This window comes from Pollachius pollachius (genome assembly GCF_949987615.1).
Source record: "Pollachius pollachius genome assembly, chromosome: 17".
NCBI lineage: Eukaryota > Metazoa > Chordata > Actinopteri > Gadiformes > Gadidae > Pollachius > Pollachius pollachius.
In genome coordinates, this window is record NC_136950.1 from 14,608,115 (window position 1) to 14,620,311 (window position 12,197).

Consider the following 12,197-nt stretch of genomic DNA (forward strand, 5'->3'; position numbering starts at 1 on the left):
GTGTGTGTGTGTGTGTGTGTGTGTGTGTGTTTGTCTGTTTGGTTGTGTATGTGCCCGCAGAGGAGAAGCAGGTGGACATCCTGATCAACAATGCAGGCATCATGATGTGTCCTTACTCTAAGACAACAGATGGCTTTGAGATGCAGCTGGGAGTCAACCATCTGGGTGAGGGACCACAGAGCATCTGGTGTTTCTTGTCCGTTGACATTTTGTAATATTATACTCTGGTACATGTTTAATTGATAAAAAGGAACATGAACCCAACTGAAAATGTTTTTCCCCAGAAAACACCAAATAATTGTCATTGAATTCTTTTCAGAAAACACTAAAATGTGTTGATTTTGTTGAAGTTGTACAGAAGCGTCCTTCAACTATTATCACAATACAATTCATCAATATATCTAATTGCAGACCTTCAGGCGTCCCCACTAAATATAACATACCATAACTTGACCAAAGTTCAGACGTACATTTTTCGTGCGCACCATACACACCAATCATTTTTCATCATGCGTTTCGCTCTGCTATGGGAAATACAAACGATTATATAACAGGAAGACCGAACAATGGACAGTTCTATAGGTGGAAACAGGCTCCTGTAGGTTTGAAGGTCCAACCACTATATGCACTCGGCCTGGCCTCTCAGTGCCTCAGGATTTGTTTTCCCCTGTTAGCTTTACACACTTTTAAATAAGTTTCCTGTCGCGGTCTGCCTGTGAGGTCTAATATTTATTAAACCTAACATGCACTAGGCATTCACAGAGGCTCAAACTCTCACAACAACAGAACAGTGCCGGCAGACAGCAGGATTTAACACCTGATGAGAGAAGTTCAGCGGACCAGAAAATAAAGCCTCCATCGTGTTCACACCCAGTTAATAACTGAAGGATTGGAAGATGAGTTCATTCTCTGTCACCCACTTCAGTTCATTTGTAGTACTAAGGGTGTTCATGTTAACTTAGGTATTCCTTTACAACTCAACCCTGACCCTTGACCCTTATTGTAAAAAGTCACCAATAATCGAACCGTAGTAAAGAGTATGTTCCGCTGTTGGACGACCTCTCACCCGGACATGCTCTCTAGGTCACTTCCTGTTGACCTACCTGCTCCTGGACCTGCTGAAGCGCTCGGCTCCGTCCCGGGTGGTGGTGGTGGCGTCGGTGGCTCACACCTGGACGGGCCTCAACCTGGGGGACATCAACAGCGAGAAGAGCTACGACACCATGAAGGCCTACGGGCAGAGCAAGCTGGCCAACGTGCTCTTCGCCCGCTCCCTGGCCGCGCGCTTGCAAGGTGAGGAAGTAGAGGGGGAGCCGTGCCTTTGCTGTTGTGGTTCCAAAACTCTGGAGCGGTCTGCCTCAGCACATCAGAGAGGCCTTCTCTCTGTCTGGTTTTAAATGCCTCGTCAAAACCCATCTCTTCTCTTTGGCTTTTGACACTTAGGAAGACATTGGAATTTTAGTATTATCTTTTGATCGTTTTATCTTGTTGTCGTTTATTATGTTGTCCTGTTGAGCTGTTTTCTTGTCTTTTATTTGTGATGTCTTTAACTTATTACCCTGTAAGGCACTTTGGTTACCAATGGTTGTTTTAAAGGGCTTAACAAATAAAGTTGGATTGGATTGGAAGTGGAAGAAAAGGTCCACGGAAAGAGACAAATGCATAGAGGGTATGCAGCAAAAGTGCTGTTATCCAACTATGTTGAAAAGTGGGCTCACATTTAAAGAGGACATATTATACCACCAGGTGTGAGTGTGGTTAGCCGTTACAAGCCGTTTTGAAAATCTGCCTCTTCTGACATCAGAAGAGGGCGTGTCCACCTAAATGTGTGCTGGATAGATCAGTCTACCAGCCTACCCATTGGACTGTAGCAAAGGTTGCTCATCTATTCGTCATACATCTAGGTGGAGACGCCCACCTGTGATGTCAGAAGAGGCCGATTTTCAAAATGGCTTGTAACGGCTAATCACACTCAAACCTGGTGGTATGGTATGCCATCTTTAAAACAACAAAGCTAAAGTTTGACTATCGATTGAGTTTTACTGGATGTAATTCTCTGTATGCAGACAGGTATTCCTTCGACTCAATTCAAGTTTTACAAAAGTTAATTGTGATAGCAGTTGAAGGTGCGATTTCTATTAAATATGTACTCAATGCGAATTACCAAACCAATTGAACTGCAATTGGTAATGATGATGATGATGATGATGGTGATAAAGGTGCAATCCACATCCCACCACCACAAACCCATTAAACCGCCAACGAACCCAACTCCCCCCCCCCCCCCCCCCCTCCCCCAAAGAAAGCCCTAACTTTTATTCAAATTAACCTGTCACTCAAAAATCACAGAACATTTTTTTTTAGAATTGTCATAGTTAGGACAGCAATTATAAATGCTGTAAGAGAAAGAAGACATTGTCTATTCCTTTAAGAATAAAAGAACAGAAAAGAAAGAAGATCCAATTGGCAGCCATTCTTCGGTTTGATGCTTCTGACTTAGCCGCTAAGTGCCGGAGGTCCATTGTAAAGTGTTCGGATACAGCCCTGGTCCATTGACTCACAAATCACATGTCTCCATATGCTCAACACTGGCTTCCAAGAGAGCTCTCTTTCTTTTCTTCTCCCTTGACGCCTCTAATCTGCCCGACTATTCTTTCCAGCTGAGTAGGAAAGAAAAAGTTCACGGGTTCAAAGACATGTGGTTCCTTTCTTATTTACTCAGAAGAGTCTTGTCAGCAAACATGCATTCGATTTCCCATCTCTGATATCCCCCTTAATCTATAACGCAAGGGCCATTGTTTGTGAGTGCTTGTTTACACATGTTTGTGTGTGTGTGTGTTTGTTTGAACTTCCACGTGAAATACATTCAACATGAAACACACACGTGTGTGTGTGTGTTCTGCAGGTACCGGTGTGAGTGTGTTCTCTCTGCACCCTGGGGTGGTGCAGTCGGACCTGTGGCGACACCAGCACCGCTGCATCCAGGTGGCGGTGAAGCTCTTTGGCTGGTTCACCAAGACCCCCGTGGAAGGGGCCCAGACCACCCTGTACTGTGCCCTGGAGCCAGGCCTGGAGAGCCAGAGTGGGGGGTACTTCAGGTAAAGCACACACTTACACGTACACACAAGCGTACAAGCATGCACACATATAAACACACACAAATATATTGATGCAGGCACATACACACACACACACACACACACACACACACACACACACACACACACACACACACACACACACACACACACACACACACACACACACACCCCTTGGAAAAACTGGAATGGGACCTTGTAATTTAACACTTGGATGCACCTTGGCCAATCAGTGGCTGTTTCTCTTTCCCGGCAGAATACAATAGTAAATTCACTCACTCATACCACCCAAACGTGGAACCTGAGATAGCCTCTCCCGGCTTTCATCAATGGCCTTGATGTCAGTATTGGATGGTTGGTGTATTTTTAATTTTGTTTTGAAGTCATAGTTGTTTTAGATGAAAGGGTTGTTGTTGCTGCTGAGCAGAAGTTTGTCATTGCCATTCTATGTGTGTGTGTGTGTGTGTGTGTGTGTGTGTGTGTGTGTGTGTGAGTGAGAACGTGTGTGTATGTCTGTGTGCGAGTGAACCCTTGTGTGTATGTATGTATGTGTTTGTGTGTGTGTCAACAGTGACTGTGCCCCTGGAAGGCGCTCCAGGCAAGCTGTGGATGATGACTTAGGCCAGAAGCTGTGGGAGATCAGCTGCAGCATGCTCACCCTCACCTGGGAGTAAACACCAGCTCTGGCTCCCTTCCTGGAAGAAGAGTGGAAACAGCTTCAAGGACACTAGGACTAAGAAGAAAGTGGCATTCATGTTTTTTGGGGGGTTTGGATGGAAGGTTGAAGAAGGTGTGTGTGTGCATAATATATATATTATACATCTTTTAATATTATATATACTATAAATATATATATATATACTATACTATACTACACCATTGTTTTTATATATATAATGTATGGCATCGAAAGATATAGTTATTTTAAGTGTTATATAAATTAGCTCGTACATCTGTACACCCCCCCCCATTCTAAAAAGTATATTCACACCAAAGCACGATTTATTTATTTACATGTACTAGATAAAAAGTACTCACATTTTAATGCACTGAGTTGTTCCTGTAAGGCTTAGTCTCTGTACTGTGATTCCAGACATCTGGTCTAGGTACATAACATACACATCTATGTTTTTTATGTAAAAATAAAGAGTAATTTTAACAGCATCATTCAGATTTGTGTCCGTCCATTCTTCTGCTTTTATGAATAGTTGTTACTTCAGGGATGCTTGTGTATTTTTTCAATGCATTGCCTCTAAATCCTGTACTGTATTGCAATTTATTGGAATTCATAAATGACCATAAGTCTGTTTGCCTGATTCATCCCGGCCTAGTCACTGTATTTATCTCTCCGACCACAAGGTGGCAGACAACACATTCCAGTCCAAATTTAAACAGGGGTAAATGTGCTGCGGCGCATGCGTACGCTAAATCGACGTCAACCTTTCTACATCAATAAGCTTTGGAGAGCGACGTGGCTTTCAGTGTCTCCGCTTCTCCTGCAACATTCGTTTTTCGGTCGAACAAACCCCCTAAACAAGTAAGTGAAGCTATTTAAAAAGACTAGGTGTATTGTGTATTATATTTACACGGCAGTGCCTTTGCTGGATCCTAACCCTTTTAAACTAATCGTAGCAACTAATAAGACGTGTCCGCTATGCTAGTTCGCTTGAGTAGGAACAAATCACTAGTAGTCACTACTATCGAGCTGTTACTCACGAATCAAATGGATAACCCGTTTGGGGATTGAGATTACATTTGTTTAATTAACATGTGATTGGTTTAAAAAAAACAAGTTCTCCTGCCAGCTGCCTGTTGGTATTAGGGTTAGACGATAGCTGTGTCGGCTAGCCTAGCAGCTAGCCGTACTCCTCACAGACAACGTCAGCACTCGGGTCATCTTCAGCAGTGGTTCTGGTCTGGCCTGAGGAGGACCCACATTTGTCCTTAACCTTAGTGATTAAGTCACGAACGGAAAAGTACAAAATGTATCCAGAAATATTGCAGTATTCAATGACGTCATGTACCGTTTAAGAAACATGGAGCGAACCAAAAAAGCTGCAACTTTGAAACATGAATTGACATTGAAGCATCCGTTAATCCATTGGTGTCTTTCTAGAGATAAGGGTTTGGCGTATTCTCTGTGATTCACTCAGAATGAGCTAGTTTCGTCCCAGCGGTTGATCTAAAACCTCAGCAGCCACTGCTTGACCTGTGTCCTTAATGATGACTCGTCCTGTTGCAGACATGGACCAGATCATGCAGTTCGTGGAGCCCAGTCGGCAGTTCGTAAAAGACTCCATAAGACTGGTAAAGAGATGTACCAAACCAGACAGGAAAGGTAAGCAACTATTATTTTGCCTGTTTTTTTTTTTTTTTAAATGTCTGGTCAGTCCTTAAAACGGATTTTCAGCATTGAGACTATCAACAAAAAGGCTGGAGAAGGTCAAGAGATTGTCTAATTATTGGTCTCTCGATTTCCTCCTCTTCCATCTGTTAGAATTCCAGAAGATCGCCATGGCCACAGCTATTGGGTTTGCCATTATGGGATTCATCGGTTTCTTTGTCAAACTCATCCACATCCCCATCAACAACATCATTGTGTAAGTAGCCTTTAAAAACAACTCTCCAAGTCCAAAGGGAAAAAAAGTTTATAGGATTATAATTTTTTTTTTTTTCGTGGTTGTGCTTATTTTTATTTTTCTCAAGATGGATGATAAAATGGTGTATCAATACAAAAAAAATACCTTACCCCTTTCACCAAATTGTCTGTGGTGCTACAGGATAATAATATAGGCAGAAATATTGCAAAAAAAAAATCTGAAACAGAAACCCTGGGCTGTTGGGACGACCATGAGGATAAATCTACTTGTGGTTGAGAGCGCAGCGCTTTAAATAATAAATCCCATTGAACACACTGTCGCAACATCTCTGCGAGATGCAGTACCGTCTGCAGATATCAAGTCCAGGCGGGCAAACAGGAATACTACATACAACGGTACATAGTACCTGGTATGCATTGTGCATCACCATTTACCACATATTTAACAATTTAACGCATTTAGCCTTTGACTTTCCTTGAAGGCCAATTTCATGTTGTTGCTTGTGTTGCAGACTTATGCGACACATCAGCTGGATGTCAAACAATGTTGTGTAAATAAGACATGAGGACTTTATAGAATCACTGGAATCTTTCACTTATACCATACATATTTTACCAAGCAAAAAACATAGTCTCAGCAGTTAGGTCACATGAAAAACCTTTATTGGGTATAGGTAATTGGTTGGTAATCCATATTTAATCAGTTCATGACCTGATTAATAGTATGTTTTAGCAACATTGATAGTGTTCTAGGCATTTACCGATGATTATAATCTACACCAGTTAATTTTGTGTTGTTCACCAATGCTTATTATTTAGTATTAAACATGTGCACTAATTTTCAGTGTGAGGTCTCCTGTCAAATATTAACAAACACTGTTTCTTTATTCATCTAGGGGCGGCTAAACGTTGTATGTCCAAACAGAACTAGACCGGATGGAACTGAGAAAGAAGACCATGTGTTGGGGGGGGGGGGGGGGGGGATTTTGGGGGACTTCACAGGATGTCATTTCTACATTCAGTGTGCAATATTTGTACTTGACTCTGTTTAATAAAATCATAGAAACCCAAAAGGCTGTGTTTTCCTCATTATTCTTTGTTCAGTCGCTACAAGTTTCTTTCTTTTGTTCTTCAAAGGCACTACAGTCTCTCTCAAATTGTACTTGCATGAAATACTCGAAGGCTCCTGTGGGTGCAGGACTGAAACCGTGGAAAAGGCACATTATAGTATGATACAAAAGAGGGCTCACAGTTATGCACTTCGATAGGCAACATGGGTCCTCTTCTTTTGAATACATAGTAGTGAATTATAATGAACAATGTGTAACAGTGAATTTCCAACCACCATAATTGCTCTAAAATCACTTAACAGTGCTGTGAATTAACATTGTGTTTTAACATTGGTGCATTTCAAACCACCATAATTGTTACAAAAATCACTAACTTTGCTGTCATTGCATGTTCAGAGATTAGGATTTGGCAATGACCCTGATTAGACATTTCAGCAAAAAACGTTGGGCCTGATTGGCTGGGTTTGGACCAGGAACGCTGGCATGTCATTCCCTGTCCTGGCCGACGCCCATGCTCCACAGCAGTGGTTGGTCCGTTGTCACAGTCACTGACCTCCTGGGGTGTCCTGGGGGGACTGGCTCGTAGGTGTTGGAGGTGCTCACCAGCGTCCCAAACTGCAGGACCTGGTCATCTGGACAAGGGAGACCGGGCACAAGGGAGGAATTAGATGCTGGGGGACTGGACACACACTTTGTAGCCTACATCACAGAACTAGGTCTCATCACAAACTCCTAGTTAGGCAATACTATTAGATATTTTTGGGGTTGTCCATAGACCTTACCTTGTGGTGTTTTTGTTCACATAGGAATCACAATAATTTGATTAAATATTAGGTTGGACATTAGAGTGGGAATAAACGTAGTAGGCAAGGGATGGTTGAGTGCTCAACTTGGATTTGAGAACTCAAAGGCATGGAAGATGTCCCTATTATATATGTAATATTAAAAAATGTTTTTCCCCCTAAAACCACACAGCAACATTCTTCCTTAAACATATCTAAAGACTTTGTCCTAAAAGAACCTCAGGTGCCAACCGAAAACCCCTTTGAAAGTCGATCTGGTGACCAGTGACCACTAAGTATTCTAGGTAATCCACTCAATACCACAAGCCCGTTTCAGCTTTGAGGTCAGGGAGGAAACCTGAATACTAAAGTGTGCCGAGCTGGAGTGTTTACCGCTGCTCCAAAGTAAGACCAGACACCAGAGCACCAACAAATCCCCCTGAATCGTGAACCCCTTCAGCCTCTGCCAACACAGACGGCCGGGTCGCATGAGTCACTCTTGCCTTCTCTGTGTGGTCCCCTTCCATCGTGATAAAGAGCAAAGTGCCGCCGAAACTTCAAGGTGACTTGAGAAAATTCGGAATCAAAAGAGTGTGACCGCTCAGCCCTTGAGAGCAAATTTTAGGAGATGAGAACTGAAATTGGTTCTTGATCATTGCTAATGTTTGGGGATCCAATTTATTTTTCGCACACAAAGGTTCATATTTACATTGGCAAAGCTTAAACACTGTCCTCTAGTGATCAAACGGAAGAATGCACAATTTATTTCCACATTAACTACAGAGGCCTGTGTCAATGCAGGCCAAATTGAGGCATCTATGAGGACGGGGTGGCATGGATTTGTTCGGTCGCTTTTGCCGGTCGATTATAATGAAACTAACGAAGGAAAAAGGCAAATGTTTTTTTCTTTAATGAACGTACAAAAACAGCCTTTCACAAAGACCCAAGTGTTGATTTGTTACACATAGCTATGTGTTTTCCTTCCAACATGTCAACCGCTGATGACACATAGAACACCCTGCTTAAATAATTGACCGACACGTCATGAGACAACTGGGCACTCCACACAACATAACAAAACTGATTCAAATGAAGGCAAAAAGAATAAAATGTTTCTAATCAAGGCATAGTGAGAGAGGGATATTGATGTTTGAGTTAAGGGCTGATAATGGTCCCACGTTCCCGCAACGCAATGACCACGCAGACGCTTCGACACAGTCGTGAACGTTTAAGGTTCTGCGTCGGGTTTTAGTAAGCGGACCAATCACAGCCCTTGCTGCTGCATCGCCTCGACGGAAGGTTACGATTTTTGGGAGGCGCACGTCCGGCCCTTGCGGTGGACGCAAGGTGGGTCCGCAAGGACATAAGGGGTCCGTAACCCCCTTGCGTTGCATGAACATGGAACCATAAAGAGCCCTTTAGAGCGTTGTGTTGTGTGAATTATTCATTAGCATTTTTACATTATTATTATTATGATCTATTTTTCCTAACTGCTTCTATTTTTCCTGAGCAGACTACTACTCAGTCTCCTCAGGTATGCATTGTCTTAAAGGCATTGAAGTAATAAAGTGCAGTTATTGAAATAAGCAAATTCTACCAAGTTTATTCCATAACTTCTGTCAACGAGAGCCGAGTACTGAGAAGTAAATGATTTGTGTACGTGTGAACTTGAAGTGGTTCTCCCTCGGGGCCTAAAATAATTGGAAGAATCTTGAAACCTGATTTAGAAAAACACCCAGGATCAAACACCTGATGTGTTTCCCACCGCAGTCAAACCTTATTATAATTGTGCTGTCTGGACGTCCTTTATAAAATGGCAAATCACCCATGACAGGAGCAACAATACGAAAGTTATTAATGAATATGCATGAAACAGTATAACAAAAGAAAGTTAAAAAAAACAAAAAAACCCTGTTATTTCTACACTGCCTTTTTGTAGTCACAGAGCAAATCGGTCGGCTACGGATGCCTGCGTGGACATCAAAGACGGCTTCAAAGACTGGCAACCCACCATGATGTAAAAAGGGCTACCCCAAACCAAAGAAATAAAAACAGAGTTGCTTCACAAAGTTTGAGTTTGCTTCGTGGACACTTTGCTACAGAGAGAGAGTGATAGTGACTGAGAAGGAGCAGCGGTTTCCAGACTTTTTAAGAAGGTAGGAGTGTCAAACTGTGCAAAAGTAGTGCCCTTGAGTCCTTCACCCCAGGGTGCCTTTGTCTTCTCGCCCCGTACCCCGCCATGTGGTATGGGGGTTCTTTGTTCCACACACAACCTCTGATTTGTGTTGTTGTGTGTATGTGTGTTTGTGTTTGTGGGTGTTTGCGTGTTCATCTTTACTTGTATTGCTAGCATTGGGAAGCGTTGAAACTGAAGCAAAGGTTCCTGTTATAATAATTCAAATTTATAATTGATCTCTTGTCATGTTATAACCAATTTCTATTTGAGGCTGTCAGAGGAAGTATGGGATGCACAACACGGCTAAATGGCATATTTGACATTGTAGTTCTGGGGTCGTAATTAATATTTGTCTTTGCGCTAATTGCCTTCACTAGACTGGATAATCACCGTCATTTGGGATTAAATATGACAGGCAATCTATTTGTTGATCTCAGGTAAAAAATGACCTGCTGGGTATTACAGTAAAACTGCACAATGTAATTCCCTGTAATCCAAGGATTTCTATAAAATATGAAGCCTTTTTTTCTTTTTAAAGCCTCACTGCAACATTGTTCCGATTAGGTATAGAATGTACTTATGTGCTTATGGTTAGGGCCAGTACTGACATTACACAGAGGGGGCGGTGTTGAGGTGCTCATTAGCTGTAAATAGCAGCAGCTGAGGGCAGGTGGGCGTCAGGAAGTGAGACTCTGGGTTGAGAGTCTCTGGAGGCGGCTCTCTGCAGGTGAGACTCTGAGTTTGCAGTTTTGAATTAAAACAGGATGCACGTTTTTGTTGAAGTCACTTCTATGAGAGAACTTTTGGGTTGTAACGCTGTACACTGGGGAAACCGAACGACGGGATTCAAAGCTAGGGCTGGTCACCTGGAGACGAGGTGCCGGTGCGGCGTGTCACGGAGGGATCTGTTCGCCTACGGTGGCTGTGGACCTGCGGTGAGTACCTCACACCCTAGATGGGTACGATTGCACCCACCCAGGGATTTAGGAACATACCTCAAGTTCGACGCACCACGTAGGGACAGACATTAGGTCACAGGCTGTCTGCCCAGATTTATAACGAGTGCGGTAGTTCTAGCGTGTACCTTGAGAGGAAACTAACAAATTAGGTTGATATAGAATAGGTATAGAATTAAGAATAGGCGTATAAGGCAAAATATATAAGCAAACGTCTTATATTAGTGTAATAGAGATAGAACAGCAAGAAATACAAGAAATACACGTCTGTTGGCACACGTAGGATATTACAATTTTTTTGCTTCTCAAAGCCTGCAATGCTCATCCTGACCACCAGTGGCAGCAAAGCACCAATAATACAAAGAAACACAAATTGTGAAGTGCACTGAAAACAATGTGGAGTATGAGGGGAGCCATGGTTTTGCAGTCTGCCTCCCACATTTCATCTCTTCCTTCTGTTCTCCCTCGAACACACACAGACACACACGCACCAAAAACACACACGCAGCAACACACACCCATGCGAACAAGCCACGTGCACGCACACACACACACATGAATATTCTTCACCAGGCACAACAGGCTTTCACACGGCTTCATTAGTAATCCCCTCCTCAAAGCTGATACCGATCGATGTTGCCCCCCCCCTCTTGCCGAGGGGACCGAATGAGCGTCACACCCTCTAGTGATAACAAAGGAGATGTTTGCCGCCTGTAATTGCATTTCCAGCGCCACGGCCGAGAGGGCCCGTCAACCGTAAGTAGGCCGTATTTACCCAACAAATTACCCCAGAGAAGGGGGGCTCGCAGTGGGGGGGGGGGAGTAGGTTGGGGTAGGTGGGGGGGGCGGGGAAAGTAGGTTGGGGTAGGCGGGGGGGGGGGGCATGTACAGGCTCAGAGGCTAATGGTAAAATTGGACAGGTAGAGAAAGAACGATGAAAGAAAGAAAATGAAAATAGCTGTGGGGCGGCGGCGTCTTGTCAGGTTTTGTAAAATCAAATAAATGGAGTGGTACGGTGGGAGGTAGTAACCGCTGAAATAAAACCACGTGAAAGGGTTTCTTGTCTTCAGCGGAAAATTCAAACTTTGAATGAAAATAGGAAGGGAAAGAAAACACAATAAACAACGACCCCGTTCTTACTGGGAACATTAGTAGGGCCTCCCAGAATCTGTGCTTGTGTGGAGCGAGTGGCTGAGAGGGGTTAAGGGAAATGGAAGGAGAGACAACTGGTATACCGGACCACAATGAGGTTTGCTTTGAGGCCAGTCAGACATCACAGATGTTAACTCTGATATCCACTCCTGGGAACGGCTCATCTTTATGAATAAGATTCAGTGAATAAATGATAAACCTAACTTTGGGGGGGGGTGAGGCAAACATTTAGGCAGGTGCACTCTCCAAGTTATGCATTGGCTCTAGCACTTATGCTCCCCTGTTTGGCGGGCCGTGGAAAAATAAGTTTCTTCCTGCCTTCCCTTCCCGGACTTTGCGCGTCCGTCACGAAAAGTACAGCAGA

General features: G+C 43.3%; 3 protein-coding genes across 4 annotated transcripts in view; 2 read left to right on the top strand and 1 right to left on the bottom strand.

Annotated features, from left to right (window-relative positions):
* Positions 1-4,126, top strand: part of LOC307088677 (retinol dehydrogenase 12-like) — a gene marked incomplete at its 5' end in the record, with an annotated part of 11,530 nt that extends 7,404 nt beyond the window's left edge. Inside the window, 4 exons of the mRNA XM_079754629.1 lie at positions 61-165; positions 1,084-1,293; positions 2,906-3,098; positions 3,670-4,126. Of these exons, the coding sequence (XP_079610755.1) occupies positions 61-165; positions 1,084-1,293; positions 2,906-3,098; positions 3,670-3,772 (611 nt within the window). The 3' untranslated portion in view covers positions 3,773-4,126. The remainder of the gene's footprint in view (positions 1-60; positions 166-1,083; positions 1,294-2,905; positions 3,099-3,669) is intronic.
* Positions 4,127-4,528: 402 nt separating this feature from the next.
* sec61g (SEC61 translocon subunit gamma) lies at positions 4,529-5,702 on the top strand (the record flags this gene model as incomplete). The annotated part of the gene is made up of 3 exons (XM_079755179.1): positions 4,529-4,635; positions 5,341-5,436; positions 5,596-5,702. The coding sequence occupies exons 2-3, from the start codon at positions 5,343-5,345 to the stop codon at positions 5,700-5,702; spliced, it is 201 nt and encodes a 66-aa protein (XP_079611305.1). The 5' UTR covers positions 4,529-4,635; positions 5,341-5,342.
* An 898-nt stretch (positions 5,703-6,600) lies between these two features.
* tpk1 (thiamin pyrophosphokinase 1) overlaps positions 6,601-12,197 on the bottom strand; it is a 57,594-nt gene continuing 51,997 nt past the window's right edge. For both annotated transcript variants that reach the window (XM_079755178.1, XM_079755177.1), the window contains exon 9: positions 6,601-7,399. In XM_079755178.1, the coding sequence (XP_079611304.1) occupies positions 7,254-7,399 (146 nt within the window). In that variant the 3' untranslated portion in view covers positions 6,601-7,253. The remainder of the gene's footprint in view (positions 7,400-12,197) is intronic.